This window comes from Parus major, chromosome 3, assembly GCF_001522545.3.
Source record: "Parus major isolate Abel chromosome 3, Parus_major1.1, whole genome shotgun sequence".
NCBI classification, from domain to species: Eukaryota; Metazoa; Chordata; class Aves; order Passeriformes; family Paridae; genus Parus; species Parus major.
This window is the reverse complement of record NC_031770.1, coordinates 62,707,730-62,732,311: the sequence shown is the minus strand read 5'-3', so window position 1 is coordinate 62,732,311 and position 24,582 is coordinate 62,707,730. Positions and strand designations below refer to the sequence as shown.

Below are 24,582 nucleotides of genomic sequence, written 5' to 3'. Positions count from 1 at the left end.
CAAGCCGTCCGGGGCTCGCCTCTTTCCCGGCCGCCGGGGCGGTCACACGAGCAGCACCGTCGGCTGGCCGGGCGCTCCCGCAGGGCCGACATGGAGCTGCGGGCGGTGCTCGGGCTGGCGCTGCTCTGCTCCGCGCTGGAGGCGGCGCCGGCCGGCCCGCAGCGGCCCCGCTCCGCCGTGGGTGAGTCGGCCGTGGGTCAGCGGCTGAGGGGCCGCCCGTGGAGGGCGGGGGAGGCGGCTGAGGGGCGGCCCGGAGAGGGAGGCCCGGCCGGGGGCCGCTGCCAGCCCGGCGGCGGAGGTGGGGGGGCGGGCTGTGCGGTCCCTTCTTGCGGTGGCCCTTCCCTCCCTCTGGCACCGCTCCTCGCATATAACCTGCTGCCGTAGCATTCCCTGTCCCAACCGGCTTCGGCCACACGTGACTGCTAGATCAGTCCACATGGCTCTTTTCAGGTACGGGGGGTTACACGGGGTTTATATTTAGTCGTCCCGGCAGGCCGGCGGGTGAGGTGAGGTGAGCCCTGCCCTGCTCTGGCGCGGTGTCCCGAGGTACGCACTGCAAACACCGCGTTTGGGGGCTGTGCTGGGCCGTGCTGGCAGCAAACACACGCTCTGCCTGGCCTGATCCCCGCTCGGGGCGTGCGTGCAGGTGAAACCATGTAGAAATGGTTTCCCACAGAATTCTCATCCCATGTTACTCACACTTGCCTCGGGACAAGCACACAGCAGTGTCCCGGCGTTTGTCTCCTGTTGGTAGGCATCACAATTTTACAGATTTTAAAGATCACCTCTAGCCTTTGATTCCTGAAATAAAACTCCATGAGGTACAGCCGTGTGGTGCCTGCTCACCCATAGAGTGAGCGTGTGACCTTGGGAAAAATCAATTTATATCTGTCCCTATTTCACAACCACTGCCCCAGATACATGTGTGCCTTTACCAAGTGCTTTGAAACTGACAGAAAGAAATTACTCTAAAATTTACATGAAACTCGAAGGCTGATAGTCTAACACAGACTTTGTTCATCTTATTCTACATATTCTTATACTTCTCAGCTCCTTTATCCATGTAGTGCTATGTAACAGTGGCTGAGAGCATGTCAGCCTGGACAGTAGTGGGTAGGTAGGGCTAACACAATGCTCTGTGGTGAGAGGCCCAGTCTCTACACATGTGCTGTTTCTCGTCTTTCTTTCTAGACATCTTTCTTGTCATCTTTTACAGTAGCTTCCAGCCAGGGAAAGTCTGGAAAAATAATTAAAATGAGGCTCCCTTTCTTTTCAAGTGGAATGGAGAAGTCCTTCTATTGCTTCTACTATCCAGTTTCCAGATTGCTATTAATGGAAAGGAGGTGATTTTTCAGTTCCTTCCAATCTCCATTTCATTTTTAGTGAATAGCATATACCCGTGCCTCTGCTTCTGTTTTCAGATTTTCTAAGCAGTCTACATGAAGGACTCATCAGGAAGAACTTGCCCATACTTACCAGGCAGGCTAATCAGAAACCTATTAACTTTAAATAGGAGCTGTAGATAAACTGGAGTAAACTTGGCATTACCCTGGTATATCCAGTTCAAATGCAAATAAAGAATTTCCTTTAATCTTTGTTTTCTGAAAACAGGGCAATTCTGGCATGTGTCTGACCTACATTTAGATCCGACTTACCACATTACCCCTGATCGCACCAAAGTCTGTTCTTCTTCCAAAGGAGCCAATGCCTCCAACCCAGGCCCTTTTGGGGACTTTTTGTGTGATTCTCCTTATCAACTTATTTTGTCAGCATTTGCATTCATGAAGGATTCAAAAGAGCAGGTTTCATTCATGATTTGGACAGGGTAAGTGTTCAAGTCACTCTGCACTTAAAGCTGGATAGCCAAATAGTGTGATAACTCACAAGTTTGTATTTGCACCAACAGATTTAAGTTCAGTATCTCACAAATGCTAGTTGTTCCTTTAGTTGTCCAAATTGTGAAAGTGGAAGAGTGAGTAAGAACATAAGGCTTCAGGACAGAGTTTGATCTCTGTAGTAACTGCTAGACTGTTCATTGTAATATTTAGCATAGGGCTATATTAGTATGAGTTCATAAAAATGGTGCAGGGTGGGCGGGAAGTAAAAAATGCAAAAAGAAAGGTCAGGGCAGTAACTGACTCATTGCAAGCTTCTGTTGGGTAAGAACATTTACCTTTCCTGTTCCAGACTCTCAGAGATGTTACCTGTGAGGTTCTGTGTGCCTTAGCAGTGGGACTAGACAAAGAAGTGTGAAAGGGAGCAGCTTCATAGTACTATGCTATCAAGGCATAGTACTGTGTCTTGTTACTTCCTGGGTATTCATAAAAGGTAGCATTAACTTACCCTTCTGCCATAGCAGAACTCTCAGTTCTAACATCACACAATTTTTTAAAGCATACATCTATGGATAATTTATCAAAGAGATTAGTATTTTTGATTGTGAGAACTAGTTTGTTTATGTTAAATCACTCATTTTTGCTGGGAAAGAGTGTTAAATATATGAAGGCAAGTGATTAATTTATTTCACTTACCTTATTGTACTTAATTTTCAACAGGATATTGTTAAAAGGGAAAAAGAAACTAGCAATGATATGCAGGTGATGAAAGATATACAACACAAACCGCACAGTAGCTCAAAATGATGACTAATTTCTAAGAAAGCTTCATTATGATAAATATGAATCATAGGATAGACATTGTCTAAACAAGTCTACTTGTTCGTGTTTTTTTAAACAAAAGCCTTTGCAGAGAGCCTTTGATTCTGTGATTTTAATTAAGTTGTATAGTAGTGTTACATGCTAGAATGTAGATGTGTTTGCAGACTTTTTTGCCTTCCTTGTGTTGCTAACAAACCTTTGTTAATCAAACATTTTCCTTTTTCAGAGATAGCCCTCCTCATGTTCCTGTAAAAGAGCTCTCAACGAAGTTGGTCATCAGCATCATTGGTAATCTGAGTTCTACAATTCGTAGTTTCTTTCCAGATCTTCAGGTTTTCCCAGCCTTAGGCAATCATGACTACTGGCCACAGGTAAAACAAGTTAGAAATTTGTTCATACATCATACTGAGTGTGTTCCTAGCTCCTGGGAAAGCACGTATGAAAAATAATTATGTGTAACTGGTATTCTGGAGACAGAATTCTACAGTTAGCATATAATAGTATAAATAGTTCCACTTTAGAACAGAAACTACATGACTCTCTGTGCACTTACCTAAGGAAACCCTGACCCTGGGTACAATCTGTACATGGCCTGAGGTCACACAAATTTACTACTAATCATTCCTCATGGCTTAGAACCACCATGTGTCAATGTAGTTAATACACACATACTTTTCCTTACTGTGTCCTGTGTCATGTCATGCATGGGTATACAGAAACTTAATCTAGCAGAAATGACATCAATAATGGATCTATGAGCCTGTGGTAAGTTTCAAAGCCTACTGAAAGACCTACTGGAAATCTGTCAGCTAGCATCACTAGATTTTTTTGTTTGTTTGTTTTTTAACTAAAATAATAATGGCTGAGTTTTTGTAATGTTCCCATAGTTTTGCCACTACTATTAAAAATATGTCTTCTTTCCTCATTGGACATTTAGAAATAATCACATTGATGATTCACTAGTTATGTGCAGCTGAGGATGGTGCTTTTTCACTTTGACTGTGCTGAATATTGTTCTTGGCACGCTCAAAAGTAAACAGTTGCTTCATTTGTCCTTTAAAGTGTTTTGTGGGTCGAGCTGGCAGCACACTGGATCAGAAGCAAATGCTGTCATTGGATGTGAGGATATTGGAAGGGATGTGAAGCAGGTCAGCTGAAGTATTTTGTTTGAAATTCCTCATGGGAATTCAGTAACACCCCTTCACATCCTCAAGGCTTGTATTCCAGCTTTCTGTGGTGTTTTTTAGGCCTGTCAAGGTGTAGGCTGGTGCAGCAGGTGATTGTGGGATTGCCAGTGTCATTGCTGGAGCTAGTGGTTTCCTAATAGGGAAACCACTCTCAGCAGAGGTGCTGAGAGACATGGCAAAGGAAACGTGAGAGACAAAGTAACAGCTGGATGTATATTGGAAGTGTGAGTGCACAAACCAAACTGTGACTTCAGTCCTTTGTGTTCTTACTGTGGTAGTAAAGCTTCAGCTTTTCATATGCACTGGCATGGGGACAGGTTGATTCACTAGAAAACACTGGGAAAGTATTAAATAACACCTTAACTGAAGTGTCACAGAGTGTTTTGCGTTCACTTTGTTTAATTTTTAAAAATGTCTTAGTAGAGAATTGTTATTCAGCAATCTCATCTGATAGAGGAAAAAAAAACATTAAGAAACCTTGTAAACAAAGAATGTAGGGACTTTTTCAACAAATATGAATTTTGTTTGTGAAATTAAATCTGGAGACAGAAAGAAAAGATGCTCAGGAGGGGCAGATGGGCAGCAAATAGAAAATTGAAACAAGCTGGTGATTGGAATAACTGGTGATTGTTGTTAGTTCTCCCTGCACAAAGCAATTCAGGAGTGTTTCTGTGATACTTTGAAATGGCATGTTTCACCAATGTGCAGAACTGGCATGCTTTTCAGTTATTGTTTGAAAAAGACATGGGATCAGACAATCCCCACTATGGGGTTATTTTAACCTGTTTAATTTTTTAATGTTTGTGTTTTGCTCTTTATGACATTTCTTCTTTTTTTCATATGGGTGGGCTTGGCAAATATCCTGTAGAGTAGAAGCGATATGGAGCAAGCCACGCACTGTAGGCTGTTCCAAACCAAGTGTAAAAGCTGTGCACGCACCACAAACCAAAGAATTTTATTGCTCTTTTGTGTTCTGAGCTGTCTGTCTTAACAACTGAACAATCCTGGGTGATTTTTCTTGAAGAACATGTTAAAAATACTACTCAGGTTAATCAAGCATTGGCATACTTTTCAGATCATATATTGTAACATTGGCCTTACTGCGTAGTCTTACTTGTTTCACACCCTTGCTCCTGTTTAAAACAAGTCCCCAAACTGCTTATAGCAGTTCAGAGAACACTGACTTGCCTGGGGCCAGAACACCTTCAGTCTATAACATGGCCTCTTATCTAGAATCAGGTTTTTGCTGTGTCTGTTAGTGACTGTTAGCCCTGGCTCAAAGCTGTCCTAGCAGCACATGTCTGGGCACTGCAATCAACAAATGCCTCAACAGACGTCTGATTGCTCTGCTCCTAGACAGAGATTTACTGCCTAAACCTCTAATAATGTAGGTTTAGTTTCAAAGATCTTAGAAAGGTCAAATTTTATGTTTAAGAAAACATGCACTGCAATTTTTTCAATCCCTGGGTTTTCTCCTTCTAGCACCAAGACTCCAGATGTTTTAGGAAAGGCAAGAACAGGCTGGTATCTTCCTGTCAGGGTTAGATCAGAGCATGGGTCTCATCAGACTGAAGAGTGCTACAGCCCTAATTACAGTCAGTGGGAGAAAACATTGACAAAACTTTCCCTTGTACATTTTAAAATGTTTTCTTACAAGAAAAAAAGGACATCCTGAAAACATTTGTGAATTTCACCAGAATGTTTCTGAGGGCCAAAGAGTTTTGGGGAGCTGCTATGAAACTCAAGTTACTTGAAGAAGAAACTTATTTTCGTCCAAAAGACTTTATTTTTAGACTTTGACTTGACAGTTGATGCATTTATTAATTTTGCAGAATGTATGGTTTTCCATTCTGCTGTATTCTTAAGGCTTGACATATTTCTGGCATTAGTTTAATAATGCATTAACAATGCCATGCAATCAGTTCTAAGTTTAGGCATTTTTTCCTGATCAGCCACACTGGATATTCAGCAGTTGTTTTTTTTCCTTTCTTGAATTCCTCCTGGTGATGAGTGGATACACTTACGTTTTATGCAAGAGGTCAGGCAGGTTTTTTGACTGTGTGTCTGAATACTAAGACTTAGGCAGGTTCTCTCTCACAGGACCAGCTTCCTGTAACTACCAGTGAAGTTTACAATGCTGTAGCAGATTTCTGGAAACCTTGGCTAAGTGATGAAGCAATCAATACCTTCAGAAAAGGTAAAGTATGGCAATAATACATTGTGAAGCTAGGGCTTAGAAAATTAATGTTTCTGTGGATTTGTCCTGTTTGTTTAGCTAAGTCTCATAGGATGAGTCAGAACAATGGATTATCTATAATGCTGCTCCTGGAAGAAGTTACTTATCTTTTTGAATGGCAATGCCTATATTCAGAATCCATTTATTACTTTCTGATGCAATATTTATCACTTCTTGTAACATGTTTAGTGTTATTGACTTTGTACCAATGCATGTGAAATATCTTTCTGCTTTCGAGGCCTCATAACACTTTTTAGATGAGGGTGCATGACGCACACAAAACTTTACTTTGATGGGGAAAAAACTGTAAAAATGCTGTTTCTGTTTTAATGGCATATGCATTTCAGAGCACACTGAATAGGTACATTTTTATTCAGATTATGATGGCACATAGCTTTGGTGATTATGCCATTAATATTTGTGTGAACCTTACTAAACTGGCAGAATAATTATATCCTAATGAGAACTTTTCTTTTTAGCAAACAACTGAAATGTTCAATCCAATTTCCAAATCAAACATTAGGGATTTGGAAGTTACATTTGTGTTTTTGTGTCCTGAATGAAAGCAAACTCTGGATAAGAGTGGAAGTAGAAACTCGAATGAGGGTAATAAAACTCAAAGAGGCAGACCTTAAGTTAAATTATATTGTTATTCTTCTGTTGCCATGGCTCCATTGAAGTCCATGAACTATGAATTTATACTTATTGAAGAAGCTCAGCATGCCATGGAGAACTTTTGGAGCAAGGTTTGAAAAATGTGATCCTTACTTTTCATCATATCATCAGTCTGAAGTTAAATGACTTCCAAAGTACAAGGCTACTAAGCTCAAACAGTTGTTCCTGAAGGAGCCTCTGTGTTTGCAGTATTTCAAGAAGTATGGGCCTTTCACAACTACTGTATCTGTCAACGTGGAAGAAATATTACAGGGCACTTTTTGCATGTCAGTTGGACAATTGCTTCTAAATACTGTCAAATAAACACTAAGATAATACAGGCAAGAATTCATAAATAATTCAGTGTCAGCTTCTAGTAAAATGTGGCTGAAAACATTGTTAACAAGTTCTATTGTGATAAGGTGACTGCGTCTTGAATGAGTATGATATTCTGTTAGAAAGAGGAAAGTTGGGTATTTTGTCAGTGGTGTACTTTGATTGTAAAGTTGTGCTTTGAAACCTTTAATTTGTCATCTGGTGTTGGTCTTATTTTCACAGGTGGCTTCTACACGCAGCTGTTTGAATCCAGTAATAGCCATCAACCACTCAGGATAATCAGTCTGAACACAAATTTGTATTACAGCCCCAACAAGGTAACTGTGAATATCACAGATCCAGCCAACCAGTTTGCCTGGCTAGAGGAAATACTTGAAACCTCTTCACAAAAGAAGGAAAAGGTAGGGATCTGGAACAGAAGCAATCATTATTTGTTTCAATTTTGAAAAAAATAAAAAAAAAAAAGATGGAAAAAGTAGAAATAATGAAAGTATAAACACGCTTCTAGAAGAATAATGATAATGCTGCCAAAGATACTACAAATTCAAAATTTTATTTTTTCATAATTCCTCCTTTAATATGCACATTTTACAGCAATAATTAATAAACTATTTGAATTAAGTTTCTCAAATTATATAGTAAAATACCTTTTCTTTCCTACCATGTAAAATACTGTAGAGGTCAGTTTGACCTTTTTACACATATCATTTAATTTTAAAACATATGCTCTTGGCCTAAGACAAAAGCTAGTGTATTTTATTTTCATTGTAATGTAAAGTATCAAAAATAGAAATTAGAAAAGAGTTTATCAGCCAAAAAATTTAGCCAAGCTGCAGTACTTGCTATCATTTGAGTGCTATAATAACTTGTCTTATAATACACAGGTTTTGAAGTGAAGGTTTAAATTGTTGGCTCCTGATTGATTGATTGATTCATTGTCATGGGGATTGGATCATCATCTGAGCAAAAGTGTTTAATTGAAACATGTTTACATTTTGCTACAGTGTTCCAATTTTAGAATGTTATAGTACACTCAGGAGAAAAGAGATATCCCTTTCTCAGGAGACCCTGCAGCATGTTAGTTGGTGTGTGCAGTTGGCACTAAGTATCTACCTCAGACAGAGGAGTTTTAACTAGTTATCCATGTTTCTGGTGACTCTCTGACTCTCCGGAGTAGACTGTAATGCTCAAACATAAATTTTTTCTTCTGTCCTCTTGTTATGCCAAATTATAAGCCTTGCCATAGTAATTTATTTTTTTTTTTTCATTTGAAGTAATTGATAACATTTTCCTTAGGCCTAAGACTATGCACAGATTTATTGGAACGTTTTTTCTCCCCAATAATATACTAAACTGGTATTATGAATTCAGGTGATCTTACTGTTGGGATTTTATATTAAAAAACTGTCATGATTTACAGCTTTTAGAATGCCATTTTAAAATGCTTTAAATAAAGTGTTACTATGAAACTGTGGTAACCACTTCTAGGATACAGTTAAGATTTTAAGTTTCAAATTAAGGTGCTAATTGTGCTTTCTGTATTTAATTCCTTAGGTGTATATAATAGGTCATGTCCCAGTAGGATATTTGCCATATGCAAGGAACACTACAGCTGTCAGGGAGTATTACAATGAGAGGCTGGTAAAGATTTTTCGCAAATACAGTAGTGTTATTGCGGGCCAGTTTTTTGGACATACACATAGAGATAGTATCATGGTCCTCCTGGATGAAGAAGGTAATGATGCTTGTTGACTCCTGAACTTTTTCTTCCTGATTAACAGCAAATTAATACTTTCTTGCATGTTCTTTCTAGTCAGCCTGCGTTATAAATAATTGAAAAAAGGAAATTGGGATATACTGTCATGTATTACTTATCTCACACACTCCAATTTTATTTCCAAAGAGAGCCTTGCAAGGGTGACTGTCTTTTTTTTTTGTTGATGTCAGCAGAGACACCCCAAGCTTCCTAACCTTTTTTTTTTTTTTTTTTTAAATGAATGCTTATGCCTATTCAAGAATTTCTAGTCTTTCCTCTCTGCTCTCCCAGTGACATGGGCAAATTATACCAGCCAGTTGCTATTGTGTAATGTGTCAAAGGGAATGTTCTCAGGCCAGCTAGACATGCTCTATGTTCTTGTATTTCCTGCATCATTACTGTGCCTCTCTGCTGAGTTCCCTGCTGCTTCAAAGTTAATTAAGATAAGGGTAAGCAGGAGGTAGGGGAAAGAAAGTCTCTGCCTGTTGCATCTCTTAGATCAGCTAATTTCCCTTCAAGAAAATCACCCACGTTGAAATTTTTGTTTATTGCTTTGAAATCCCTTAGTTCTAAGCATGGGCATGGCCATATGGAGCACTCGTAACATCTCTAGCAGAAGAACTCTAACAAGTTTTGTCTTCATATTAGAACTGTAAGAGGTTACCCAAACGTTAAATGGCTCTTCATCTATGATTTATATAAACTCATATGAGCAATGCGCAAAATGCTGACTAGGTAACACTATTCCAAATTTTTACCTTTTACATGGTGCTAATCTCTAATAAAAAAGAATCCAGCCCAGTGAAAAAACTGGGTTTGCTTTATTTTATATTTTGTTATTTTTTATTATTATTTATTTTTTATTATTTATTTATTATTTTATTTTTTTTTAAATTATGCTCAATGCAGTCTTGTACCTATATTTTTCCACATTGTCCCATTTGTTCATGAAACCATCATCTCTACTGCAAATTTCACTGGGAACAGATTGATCTTCATGTTTATTGTTAAAGTTTGCATGTGCAAGTAACTACTTCCCAATTATTTTAGTAATTTTGCATCTTTTGACAAAATTTAAATAGTAATCAAATACACATTGTGTTTGTCTGTACAGTTTTAAACTATTCTATTCAGGATATCTTCCTCTTGACAAAATTCCAGAGAATTCAAGACAAATGCAATATTGCAGCCAACACCAGTGTACTGAAATAGACCTCAGCTGTATTTTCTCCAGAAGAATCTACTGATTTTCAAACTTTCAGAACTTCTGCCTATATGTGGAGGCTGACCTTGTGATTTCACTGCTGTGACACTGCTTTCTTTTTGTTCCACTGAGAACTTCTCAATGTACTCACCTGCACATACTGTCTCAATAAAACTCACACACATCCTCATGGTTCAGTTGCTGTAAAGGTCAGTGTTCACACAGTAGATGCTGAGCTACTCAGAGTCAGGTGATGAAACAGACCCTGGTGTTTCCAATAACATCATAAATACATACAGCAACATGTAAAATACAGTATGGAATCAGCAACTGAAGTTTTTAAATATTTATTTAGTAGAAATATACAAAATACAGAGACTACATATAAGCAAGACCATTTTGCGGCTTTGGACAGACAGCTGAATTGGTTGGGAAGCCTCTAGTATAGACAGGCTTAAATGTTACACACTGGAGTGGGTAATGTGATATTTCACATTGGGTTTGGTCTATCCATTGGAAGTATGGCAGTTCACAGTAGATACATCTAAATCAGGTGAAAAAATTTCTAATGTCTTTAAGCCTGTCACTCTTGGTTTTGCTGTGTTGGTACTCTACAAAAACATTTGTTTGAAAAAGAAATGATTGAAAGGAAACTGTTTCCTCAACTTCCCTTTTTCTGCAGAAAAGCCAGTCAATTCCTTGTTTGTGGCACCTGCTGTAACCCCAGTGAAGGATGTATGGCAAATAGAGTCCAATAACCCTGGTGTCAGATTGTATCAATATGATCTTTTTGACTATAGCTTGCTGGTAAGTAAGGATTTTAAAGCATTATTTAAGACTTTATAGTGTCTGTAAAAATACAATAAGATTTCAGTCTTTGTAGTATTATGGCTGCTGGTGATGGAACTTAGGTGCCTACGCTTAGTTATATTTCCTGGGCATAGGAAAGGAAATCTGAAAGAGAACTTGGTTGCTCTTCCTGTGCCTGCAGATCTCCACAGTACTTTCTGCTCTGTATTGAATATTTTTATGTTGTAGAATCAAAGACAGATTTTTTCTGGGCAAAATCCTAAAACTGTTTGCAGGGATCTCTGCAATGCTGAAAGAGGTTCATCTGAATCTTGCATACTTACATACCAATTTTGTTTTCTGGTGATAACCCGAGTTTTGGGATGCAGCCCATGAAATGTTTCTAAAGGGTGTAAAAGGGCTGATGAAGAAAGCACTTTTAACCATAGAATGTTTTTTGTAATCATTCACCTTCCTATGTAGAGTTTTTATAGGAAATATTAGATAAATTTAGAAGGAAAGTGAAAAGTAGAAGGCTTCTACTTTGTAGTTTCATGGGATTTTTGGAGATAAAGTGAATCCTGTGTAATTATTTTGGCTGTGAATGGTTTAGGCTTTCTCTCTGTAATTCAGGATAAAATCTTGACCCTGCCGAGTTCAGTGACAATGCACCCTGCAGCTTGATTGGGACTGGGGTTTCTCTCTGGAGACCTATGCTAATTCAGGCTGCTCCTTTCTTCTTCAGATTTCACTCCTGCATTGACATCCCTCCTTTTCCTTAACTTCTCCCTGGGCCGTTCTTTTTCTGTCCGTTCTGCCCCTCAAGTAGAGCCCACAGAAAGGAAATTTCTGGCTCTTTTGCCCCACTCCTAAAGCAGATATGAGCGTTGTGGAGTTTGGACAGGAAAGCCCTCTAAGACTGCCACTGCTGCCTTTGTGGCTCCTTTTTCTCCTCCTCCCCATCCCCCCACCATTACCGCTCTGCAAGTACCGGCTTTGGGTGTAAGCCCAGCGCTTGGGGTGGGACGTGACCTTCTATTCACATGTGAATAATGAGGAGTGACAGCTTCCTAATCAATATATCACTCCAGAGACTTAATGAAGCAGGGAAGAAAGCAATACAGCAGCGCCTATTTTTTTTTCTTTCTTTTTTTCTTTTTCTTTTTTTTTTTTTAACTGTAGGATCTTTGGCAGTTTTACTTGGACCTCAGAGACGCCAACAAGAAAAATGAATCGAACTGGAAATTAGAATACATCCTGACTGAAACTTATGGCATTGAAGACTTGAAGCCAGAAAGCCTATATGAAATGGCCAAGCAGTTGTCTATGCCACACAGCACACTGTTTGAGCAGTATTACAGTAACTATATTGTGAGTTATGACAAAACTATTCTCTGTGAAGAGGGGTGCAAGACCTGCCAAATATGCTCAATCCTCTATTTAGATTACTCCTCGTACACAGATTGCATCAATCAGGGGGCAATGTGGAGATGAAATCTCTGTGCAGTTAATGCAGATAGTGACTTTAGCCTGTGATTTAAAGAACCTGCTTCTTCTTTCGCTCAAGCACTGACATGCTTGAGCCTGTGGAACTTCTCTACATTTCAGGGGAGAGGTAAAACTCCCTAGATCTTTCTTTTTGCAAGTATGTTTTCCTTTATCATCTAAATAAAAATTTATTTGCTATGTAGTAGTGGCCAGATACTTTGCTTTGCCTCAAGTGTTCTGTACCCTCTGTAACAGGCATCCCATTGTGTTGGAATAGGAGTTACTCAGGTCTTTGTAAATCCGAGTCTTATTTCTCAGGGTGTGTAAACACAGGCAATGCCATTTCAGGCTTGGGTTTTTTATGGGGGCAGGTTTCAACCAATGGCTGTCAAAATTTGCAAACTGAAGTTGGCAAAACCTGCATTTGCTGAGACTTGAGTGCAGTTACGTTGTTGATGCAATGCCAGTATTAGATATCTCTCTGTGCCAAGTTTTCCTTGTTAATCCCTGAAACCCATTTCTTAGGGGCATTTTCTAATGATGGCATAAAAGTGACTTAATGGAATACAAACCTCAATTCTGTAAATGCTTAATCTAATTTTTCAGAATATGTTTGCCCAGCACAAAGTGCTTTTTTCTTATAATGGAACTATGTACATTGATACAGCTGTCAAGGACTGTCCTGGTAAGAGATTTTGCAGCAGACCATATATCAGATTTAAATTGATCAACACACAGTAATTGGACTCAGCATATACATTGTCTGTAGTACAGGTAAACATTTACTTGTCTTGCTGTTTCTTAGGTTTTCTTTCTTCAGAGAACAGTCTAGTCCTTAATGTGAAGTGTATCACGTGTTCAAATTTACAATTGCAGAGATTGCTTTTTCCTCTTCTTATGGCTACATATGTTCACAAGATGATGCTATTAAGATAGCCCTTTATCTGCTGTGTGTATAACCAAGAAGGACCTTTACTCATTTTTCTGCCACACAAAAAGCTATACTTCTGGAAACTTTGGTAATAAAATACAACACAGACCATGCTCTATATTATCCCTGAGTAAGGGGAGCTTTAGAAGTGGCTATGGAACAAATCCAATTGATGGGTTTTTTATAATGAGATTAAAGCCTTTACTGCAGCTGTTGAGGAACTTCCTGGGTTTGTTTCTACTCAAGCTTGAAATATTCAGCAGAAAATGTGCAGATAAATTTTTGGAGTCTGTAGCATCCACAACTGTAGATGCAGATACTTCAGATTTCTCATGCATCAGTCATCCACAGAGGAAATGGTTGGTTTGTTAAATTTGCCTTCAGAAACAAATCCTTCAGTGCACAGTAGGCAGTCATGTATTTTAAATTCGGTGCTTGGAGAAGATAATGGTGAGCATCTAAACTCTTTAGTTATCTGCTCTGCCTGGCCTGAAATGGATCTGGATATGTAAATAACCTAAATTAACATGGGCGCTGTACAGACTGTGAGTGTACAGACTGTGAGGAAGTGCCATAAAGTTTCCGTTCTGAAAGCTGATGATTCCTGTGTGTTGTACATGTCCCTTGGTTGTGATTCTCATTGGTGTGTTTATTAAAAAAATGCCTGTTACCAGTACCCATTTCCCAAGGGAAGCAAGCAGAGTTGTGGGTGGATAGCATAAGGGCAGTTGGAGCTGTAGGATAGCTGAGCTTCCTCCAATTTGCCAGATGGATTTTGTTCAGTTCAATCTTGAGCTTTCAAACATGATGTTTTTTTTCTGTGAGTTCTGTGGCTTCTATTGAAGCTTAATACCTACAAGACATCCTGGAAAATTATCTAGTTGTATTCTTCCATTACAGGCTTCTTTATTGCTAAACTTTAGGAAGAGCTGGACCATGTGGTGATTTGGCAGCTACAGAATTCTAGGAAGAGGGGTATGCTCTGATGGGATGTTGGGCATCCAGCTTACTAGATTACTTTTTTTTTTTGTGTCTGTGTGTCGGTAGATGTCGTTCGATGAACATGAACAAATTAATGCCTCCAAATGTCTATATAGCAAGCTATGTTCCAGGCATACTGTTTTTGTTTTTTTTTTTAATGTGGATTTCAATTGAAGCCAAGAGTTGAATGGCACCAGCCAAGGTGTTTTTTGTTTCAGACAGAGGGTTATAGCCACCAGGATTACATTATAGCCAGGGTATATCCCCCAAGATACATCCTGTTATGCAGGCTGGCGTTCTCTGCTTTTTCTGTATGTAACTATAGCCATGAAAGTGCAAGCATAACTGGACAAGAAAGATCCAGCTATATGTTTTACTGCATCATCTTGTAACTTGGAGGAAAACCAAGGAGAGAGCTTCCAGAGATGTTGCAGTTGAAAAAACATGACATAAATCACAGGAATAGCTTAGATAACTAAGCAGCATGCCTGGGTATAAGGGAAAATAGAGAGAGACTGTGATCTTTTTGTTTTGGGTTCCTACTTTATTCCTTCATAGATCTGGGAATGTTCTACAAGAAAGTTACCCTGTGGTGACAGAACCTTTTCTAAGGAATCATGGAAAATGTCAAAAAAGCAGGAGCTAATAAAGTAGCTGACCCTTATAGACCAGATTCCCACTTCACTTTTCAGATGATATATTTATGGCACCGTCTTGAAATGATGAATTAGGGGGAATATTTGTAAGGCTATACTTGACAGAAAGACAAATTACACCACCTAGTGGAGTAAAAAGGTTTTGTCTGCAGTTGAGCTAGAGGCATATAAACAAGGATTTCTCAAATATTCTAGGATTTAACTAGCTTTTGAAGGTAACTAGTTTCCAAAGGAAGTACTACTACTTCTTGGTAACAGTACTGCCACGTTGCACTTCTGGCTATTAAATGTTGCTGGATTCTAGAGGCCATGTCACTTGATAGGTCCTGAACCCTGTGGTAGGTACAGGTCTCATCCCCCATCCAGGGAAGAACTGAAAGGAATCCCACAGGGAATCCTGTGGAAGCTTATGTCTACATTAATAGCAACTGCAGCCTAGTAGGAGTGCCTTCTTTACCAGGAGTGTTGGTGCTGAGGAGCTGATCTGACTGCTGCACATTTCAGTAGCAGTTGAAGGATCTAAGATGTACCCTTGAAATGCAGCTGCCAGCTGCAGTTAGGTCTGAAAGAATACTCCAAGAGCACTCTGCAACATGAATAAAGGCATAGTAAGTGAGGATAATCAGTAAACTGTGTTCAAAAAGGTGTGTTTCTGGTCCAAACCAAAGTGAAGGTACATCCAGATGGACATGTTAATTGCTTTAGATTGCACTCATTAGCGTCTGGATGTGATCTCATCACTTCTATTGTTTTCACTTGTCAGCCTGAAGAAATGAAATAACTGAAGGAGATGGGACTGGAGAATATGTGGGTAACATATTGTTAGTAAAATTGATGAGTCTAAAACCAGCAGTAGGTAACTTAGTACGTGCATTTTTTGTGATGAAATGGACAAATGATGAGCACACAGTATCTCTAAGGAGAAGTATCTGGTTTAATGTTGTATCTAAGTTCCCTCCACGGAAAAGCAATCTCAAGAAGGTAAATTGTTACATTGGTCTAAGAATAAAATAAAACTCGTGGAAGTCCCTCTCATGCTCAGTAAAAAGGAGCTATGAAAATGTCGATGAAGAAAGGAACTTTCAAGATTGCTTTTCTTCCTTATTTTCCAAAAACTAAAGACTAGGTGCTATATGTTTAGTACTAGAGCTTTCAATAAGAAGATACTGTTTTAGGTAATTCATCTGTCATCTGTCACCCTGGGTTTCTTGTTCTGCTGGAGGAACCTCCTACCTAGGAATTCCACCAGTTTAGTTATTTCCTGGTCTACAAAGAACCCTAGTGTAAGGTGAATATTGTTTTCTTACTGTGCGTTGAATATCACAACTGTAGGAATTAAAAAAAATAAAACATGTAGAGAAAAAATAACCAAAATTTTAAAGTACCCTATGTATGCTTAATTAGTTTCTGATGTTTGTGGGAATAATGAAGCCATCGTACTAAACACTGCTATTGTCCTACTGATCACCATATATGAATTCCTGCCAAAGCAGGTATCAGGAGAGTGGTCACATGTAGGCTGGAACATGCAATAAATTGGTAGATGACTGAAAATGCAACAAGGGAATCAACTTAGAAAATGCTGAAAGGAAAGCTACTGGAAATGTGGCAGCCTGAGCCTCAAAGACCTAGTGAAGCAGTGGAAAGAGCACAGCCTACACATGTGGCCAAATGGCAGCTTTTCAAACTCAACTTACATTTCCTTCAGTGATAGAGTTGTAGTTATAGAACATCTAGAAAATTGCTTCTATTTTCCTATTATACAAACCTGCATTTGTATAGAATTTAATCAAATTTTATCTGGACCTACCTGTCAAATATGTTACAGCTAATTACTGAAATATTCTCCCATCATGCCTTCTAGCTTGCACTGGATAAGCAAACTGGACACCATTCTCATACCCTATAAACTCTTTGGTGGGTTAAAAAGCAACCAGACATCAGGAATAACTGAGCTGGAGAAGTTGCAAATGTGGACCTGGACAGAAAAAGTTTTTCCCATCCTAAAAAGCATCCTGAGATTTCAGTATTCCCCACTGGAATAAAACCAAGACTATGTCATGGTTTTCGGCAGGGAGAAATGCAAAGTGGGGATTTGCACCTGAGCCTGTCACCTTCCTCCTCAAGCATTTGCTGTGCATTGTCATGGTGTTGACTATGCTTTCTCCTTCTACCCTGGAGCTATAAAGCTTTCTAAATTAAAATTTCCATTGGAACTGTTAAGCTTACATAAAAATTTGTGATAGAGATGCAGCGTTTTCCACTGAAACTGTTAAGCAATTCTCAAAACTTCTCCCACATGCTATAATGTTTGATGCCTTGCCTATCCAACAGAGTACATGCCAATAAAGCTGCAGCAACTTTATTAGTCTTGAATAGTCTAAGTTTTTTGATATTTTGTGCAGATCAGATGATCAGCTGGTAAATACAGGCTTCAGGGCACTGAAATTAGTAAAGCGATGAATTAATAAAGAAATGAATAATTTTACTTGAGATTCAGGAATGGGTTTTCAAATATATTCTGTGTTACATAATGCAGTCTTTCCTGGAACTGAATAAGCAGACTCAGGTAGCAGTGGCACAGTATCTGTATCAGTATACTGCTTTTCCTAGAATAATTCCCCTTGTAGCCCAGAGTGACACGATAACACAGCTGTGCTGCTTTCCCTTCCAAGCTACCCTGGATGTGTGCCTGTATAACATTGATTTATGACATGCAGATCCATACCAATAGACTTAAGTGTACAAACCCAAATGAATTGTGCTCCCAGATGTTCCAGTTTGATGTTTGTTGACTATAGATGCAACACCCTAGTACAGTGTTTCTAAGGAGGTGGGGCATCAATTCTGCATCTTGTGGATTGGAGTTTACAAGACAATTTAGGTTTGCCTAAGGCTGCTAAAGAATAGCAGCTTCTCTATGATCTTTGAAACCCAAATCTCCAGTATTCAGACTAGCAGGATTTTCCTTCAAGTGGGGGTGGTGATAGAAGCCTGTCGTGTCGCTCAAAATACATGCAGAAAGACTCCTCTTCCAGATGGGTAGAGTGTCTTAAAACTCTTGCATGCTGCTCTGGCCTTTTTATGTTGTATAAAATGGGAAGCATCCATTTTTAAACACATTCAAAAACATTCCCTGGCCAACTTCTCATTCCTATTTTGTTGGATGTTTTAGGCAGAACTTGTCTGATATATTAGAACATTTTACACCTATGAAAGCTGCCATCTGCCACAGAGCCAGCTGAAATTTGAGACCTGGGTAAAATATCATGCTAAAAGATTCTGAGGTTGTTGCAGCTGATTGCAATGAAGTGTGCATTCTTACCTATCCTTAACTGAGTCACTGCAAAGAACATTTAACTTTGTCTCTCACAGGATATTTGGTGTTGTTTTTACATCAACCTAGCTGAAACCTTCCAGCATTTCTAACAGACTTTGTTGATAGCTAGCAAGACATGTTTCAAGCTGTCTGTTCTTAACAAAGTCTCCTCATTTGTTGTTCCTGGTTTTGTTTTTTAAATCTAATTGAAAGTATTTATACAGAGCTTGAAATTCTAGACAGGCACAGGATTTGCTTGGAATAACTGCCAGCGTACAATGGAGGGCTTTTCTATAGTATTTTTTTTTTATACATCCCCTCCTCCAATCCCCTGGCCAAAGTAAATTTCTGCTAAGCAATGTCAAAAAACCATAGCAACTATCTTGTGACAGAGCTGAGGAGGTTTTGTCCTGCAGAGGACCCATTAATCACTACATTGCCCCAAGCCCACACTCTCATCCAATGCAATGCTGGGAATTTTCTGCTGAAAACGGTTGCAAAATATTTGTATGGGTGAAGAACTCCCCTGGAAGTGACCCACGGGAGGAAGGGGTGCGTGTTACTTGTAGTGTGTGACTCTAGGGATGGACGGAGGGGTTCCCGACAGCAGGAAACGGGGCTTTTCCCTTTAGTCTGGTCAGGAGAAGGAGGATTAGGAGCAGGGCGTTTGCCAGGGAGTGGATCAGAAGGCAGGCTGGTAGGGAGCAGGGCAGAGCAGAACACTCTCACTGGGCTCATCAGGGCATTTGTTCAGCAGTTCTCCATCGGGTGCAGGTGCTGGGGCTGGAGTGGTGCTCAGTAGGTGCCACTGCTCATGGCAGTAACATGAGCTCCCTGCCCTGGGCAGCCTGCACCCTCTCCTAAGCCCATCCCTCTACTCAAGATTTTAAAGTCACTTCTCTAAGGCCCCAGGTTTTTTCCTGTCATAGAATCATGGAATGGTTTAGCTGGAAGCTTAAAGATCATCTAGTTCCAATCCCCCTGCCAGTGGCCAGGGACACCTTCCATTAGACCAAGTGGCTCAAAACCCCATCCAACCTGGCCTTGAACACTTCCAGGGATGGGGTTATCCACAGCTTCTTTCAGCAACCTTCTCTGTCACCCAGTCATAGTTCCTCTTTTATTTAATTGCTAAATGTCAGCTATTACTTGTTAGTGTTTTTGCATAGTCAAATTCAAGTTCTCAGGGGGGTCCAGCATTCAGAATATGCCTGCAATTAAGGTTTGATCCACTGAAACAGTCAAAAAATTCCCACTCACTCCCTGCATTTACTTGCTTACTTAGTCCATAAGACCTTACAGCTGCAGCAGAAATCCACCCCATGGGAGTTTGTATTGAACATATTAGCGGCTCTGACACAAAGAGTGTCATAGTGCCTTAAATGACTTTGGAAACTTAGAATCTGGAAAATCAGCAACTGGGAAATCTGAACGTGGCTCTTCCTGTATCCCAGTTATCAGTATTTACCACACATGCACAAACAATAAAACTCCTTACAACCCTTAATGTATTTGCTACTTTCATATAGTTATACACAAAAGCAATTGCTGTGTGAGCAGCTAGATAGAAGCAAGAGTGGTTGTTTGTGCATGGAAGAAGGGTGGCCCTCAGATTCTGGAGTGCCTTTTGGATGGAAAATAGGATCCTGTCTTGCCTAATGATTTATGTGAAAACATGTCAGAGCTTCTCAATGCCTCCAAGGGGATGTTTTCCCACAGAAATTTGCATATCTGCCCTAGTGCTGTCTTCACGTCCTTTCACCAGGCCGTGTTTTGCCGCCACTTCTCTTCACAGGACAAAGCTAGCATTAACAGCCGGGGCCTCATGGTGTGCCGTTTCCTTGCACATACGTTGATTCCCTTTTGAGGCCCCTAACTGCATTCAGGGTCTCTTTGCTTTGCTTTTCCCCCCCAGAAGGAGAGCTAAGGCCATTTGAGAGAGACCTGCCCCTTTTCCTCTAAGCCAGTGTAAGTCATATCATGACCAGGGGAGGTGAAAATCTCTTGCTTCAGCTGCAGTTGCACAACTGTTACTATGCTGCTGCTAAATAAAACCTCACAATGGGTTTGGGGTTTTTTGGGCTCTGTCTCTGATACCCCTTTTCTTAGTTTATTTTTCAGGTGATATTTTTTTCTTAGCACTTTTTTTTTGTAGGTGTGGTGACAGACCAGTGTCCTGTGCTTAAATTGCAAAAGGTTAGCTCTGTGTAGTGTTCAAGCATGTTCAGCTTGAAGAATAATCACACGCTTCCTTTGTTTAGACATAAGGCCCACCTCTCAGCTTATGCCAGCCTAAGGAGTGTTTAGCCTCCTTTCAGAAATCCAGCTTTGGGAATTTTTGTTTGTTCACACTTAGGAACAATGATAGTGTATTCCTGAAGACACGGTTTGAAAAACAAAGTAAGGAGTGGTGAAAAATGTGAATTAACCAGTGCTAATTGGTTAGGCTGACACCTAGGTTGGCATGTTTAGAGTCTGGTGTAACTCCAGTGAGGTCAGGATGAAGTCTGCATCTACATCATCTACATAATTTAACACAGGATGTGAGAAAGCAAATAATACGTAGATTGCAAACTATGTTTTTCAATAATTTGCCAGGTGAAAAAAAGCCTTTGTCATACATGCCAAAGAGAGAACTAGAAATTGCCATTATATTTTAAATCATTTTCTTATTGTGTAACTAGACAGGTCCTATACTTATTAATTTTGTTGCATTGAATGCTTTCACTTGTGGTTTTTAGGCAAACTTGTATTTCAAGAATATCCTTTTCTTTTTGCCTTTCTGAACTTAGACATTTTCACCCATTGGTATGCAAAACAATAAACCATTGAATTTAGTGGCTAGGGAATAGCTTCTAAACTTTATATGTACTATATGCAATGCATATAAAAGAATGAAAAATTCCATCTCTTTTCCAGTGCAGGTCTTCAGGTGCTCAGAATCAGTAATAATTTTGGTTTCCTTGTAGAGCTGTTACAAATTACCTGATCTCACTATTTTATTCTCACACTCTTCTGCCTTCATCCCTCTCCCAGTTATGAATTACTAGCATTATGAAGGAGGCACACTCTTCGTTTTGTTGAATGTTGTAAAATATTCACCAGAATCATATAAGCATTTGTCCTGCTGCTGGCAGAAAGCAGCTCTATAAACAATGTGCTCCTTTGTCTGCCCGAAGCATAGTAACAAATGGATTATGTGTAACAACCATCTATAGGGCTTTTATTTCATCTCCATTCAGGCTCTGTGTGTTTTGCACTGCTTTTAATGAGGCTGCCTGAACTATGGTAACCCCGTGGTACATTTGTAAGCAAGAGATATTGGATGAATCAGCCCCTTCCAGGACTGCATTATGAGGTGATCTGCTTTCATTACAGGATTTATTTTATAGGTGGTAGATCTCAGCGAGAGGATACTGCAGGCACAAGCAGCACTTATCCGCTCTCTAAGGACAAGTTCAGGGTCTGCATGAATGTGAATCTGCTTTCCCACAGTCAAATCTTTCATTGCATGGCTAGAAACACAACCATTTTTGTGCATGACCTCTCCTGTGCTTCCCCTCTGCTTCAGACTCATACTGGAATGATTGATAGTCCTTTATAAAATACTCCATAAAGAACTATTTTACTTCCCCATGAGCATGAAAGCTTGGGTCCCCATATACATAACAAGTACAAAACCCAGCATCTCACAGCAGAATGAAAAGCCTCTTCTGCTTTCTGCCTTTCTGAAGTGTGAAGGTTTCCCCTCTGGAACTGGAAATATTTATTCGCTACAATGGAGCTCACTGTTGTCAAAACTAACCAAACACATATTTATATAAGTACAGATAAATGGCTTTTTTTTTTTTTTCCTCTGGAGGCCTATGTAGGTTTTACTTATTTTTTTTATTTTTAAAAAAAAACAAAAAAACAAAAAAACCAAAACCACATAATTTATGAATTGTACCAAAGCAATCCATGATTCTCAAGAGTCATAGTTATCTTTTGTGGTTTGTTTGAATATTTACCTTCTGTTTGTTCTGCTGCTTTTGAGTCACTAACAGTATCAACACTGGGTAGTTTTTGCCTAGGAAAACCTGTTGCAATACAATTGTAAGCATGATAACAAAGTAGATATAACAAAGCAACATGCTTTGTTCACAGGCCTCACCTTCCTCTTTGTAGACGCATTTTCTGTATATCGCTTGAAATGTTTCGATGTTAAAAATTATAGCTCAAGCAATTCCTAATTTTGCTTAGAGGACCAGTAAAAAACAGGAAATGGTTGGAGAAATACAAGAGATCATAGAATCACTGAATGGTTTGTCTTGGAAGAAACCTTGCAGATCATTAGTTCCACCCCTCTGCAGTGGGCAGGGACACCTTCCACTAGATCAGATTGCTCAAAGCTCCATCCAACCCAGCCTTGAACACTGCCAGGGATGGGGCATCCACATCCAGGATCCACTGCTTTGGATAACACCCAGGACAGGACTAACCTTTAAGAAATCACTGTTGTCAGACTTTTTCAGATTTCATGTTTGAAAGGTGGCTCTGGGAAGGAATTACTGGCATTGAGGTAAAACCAAGTTGAACTGTGAATTGCCAAGTCATAATGAGAATCCTAACAGCACAGGAATGCAAGTAACACCTTGTGCAAATTGTAGTCTTTGCTAGAGTATAGAGCACCAAGATGAAAAGTGCCATGAAGAAAAAGGGTGAGGTCATACAACATAGCTTGTTATTACAGGAAAAGAAAAAAGTCTTATGATGAAGACAAATTAATTAGCAAAGAAAACTGTTTGGGGGAAGACTGAAATTTTCTAGGTTGTGACTTGTTTAGGTTTTTGGTTTTTTTCTTTTAATAACAAATCAACCCCAAACACTCCTCTCCCCAGCTCTATTTTTTGTAAGTCCATACAGTGTCAGGCTCAGGGAATTCATCAACTATTGTTAATTTTACTGTTTAATACAGAAACCCTTTCCAATTTTCAAGCACCTCTAATTTCTGATTTTACTAGTGCAACTGTAGACCTTCTACTGCATACATTTCCTATTGTCATAAACATCTGTGTGTGTATGTATGAAACACAGCAAGGTAAAGAGACAGAGACCCTGAATGTCCTGGTGGGTGCATGGCTTTGCTGCAAATCTCAGTTTTCGCACCATCATTTTTATGTGCAGTCTCCAAATGCCAATGAGAGACTGCCCACAAGACAGCTTCTGATCTCCCAAATGAAGATGTTCATTACACTTTTTGTGCATGCACTGTATGTCGTTGAACTGCAGAAATAGGCAGCACCTGCATAGTCTTGAGAAAGGGATATAGCAGATAGAAATTTGCAAAGGTATTGTGAAGCACTTAAAAAGTCTGATGACAAAGTTAAGAGGAGGGCATTTTTGATGAATATTTGTGTTGATGGATGATAATCAGGGCTTTTCTGTTTATTTTTTCTTTGTGTTTTAATGATTATAAAGGCATGCAGGTTAGCTACCTGGGCACTTATTTTCATTACAATCAACAATTAATTAATTTACAACCTATAATTTGGCTGAATTTAAATACAGCACATTTCAAACTCAAGGCTCTGCAAGGCATGTAAGACACACATGCTGTCTGATACCCTTTATCAAGTTTAAGTGACACCACGTTTAAATGTCTTGGGAAGTTGCATCTGAAAAGTACATTGGCAACTACTTTGGAAGCTGATCCAATTTTAAGGCAAGAGATGTTTCAGATGACATGGAATACTTAATTCATCCCACCTCCTCCTCCTCCTCTTTCACTTAGGTCTAATATTTTGTCAGAAAAATTTGGCTATGTGCTTTCAGTGTCTTGCCCCTCTGAAAACAAGCTGCAAACTTCCATTGCTTTTCATTCCCCATGGATCTGTCAAGAGGCTGTAAGTACTGTGAGACACAAAGTGTTTGATCGTGTCGCCCCAGGAGTCAGTTTTAGCAGGCAAAGTGAAGGCAGAATGAAGACTGAAAAACTAGAGCTAGTTAACAAGTTTGTTTGCAAGGATAAATCCTGTATTTACTACTCTCTGCTGTGAAGAAACCCCAAGTATTTGGGGGTTTGCGTTCTGTGCTGGGTGTCTGGCAAGATGACAGAACAAGCCTGAGAATTATTCATTGTCTTCTGTGGCAACCTATCTCTAGCTGTAATAATGTAACTCATTTTCAAAATTAAACCTGCAAAGTTGACAAGCAATCACCAAAGGATTGACCAAGGAATTTTTTCTTTTTTTTCTTTTTTTTTTTTTTTTTCTATTGAGAATAATAAATATTTTTTAGGCAATATGAAATTTCAAAAATGCAAAAAAAAAAAAAAAAAAAAAAAAAAAAAAAAAAAAAAAAAAAAAAAAAGAAAAAAAAGAAAAAAGAAAAGAAACAAGAAGCAGAC

At 39.3% G+C, this 24,582-nt stretch overlaps 1 protein-coding gene across 1 annotated transcript; it reads left to right on the top strand.

Moving 5' to 3' along the window:
• Nucleotides 1-37: 37 nt before the first annotated feature.
• On the top strand, nucleotides 38-12,521 carry SMPDL3A (sphingomyelin phosphodiesterase acid like 3A). The gene is made up of 8 exons (XM_015622719.3): nucleotides 38-181; nucleotides 1,612-1,825; nucleotides 2,884-3,028; nucleotides 5,945-6,041; nucleotides 7,293-7,471; nucleotides 8,625-8,805; nucleotides 10,713-10,837; nucleotides 12,002-12,521. Exons 1-8 carry the CDS (start codon nucleotides 91-93, stop codon nucleotides 12,311-12,313), a joined length of 1,344 nt encoding a protein of 447 aa, XP_015478205.1. The 5' UTR covers nucleotides 38-90; the 3' UTR covers nucleotides 12,314-12,521.
• The last annotated feature ends 12,061 nt before the right edge of the window (nucleotides 12,522-24,582 follow it).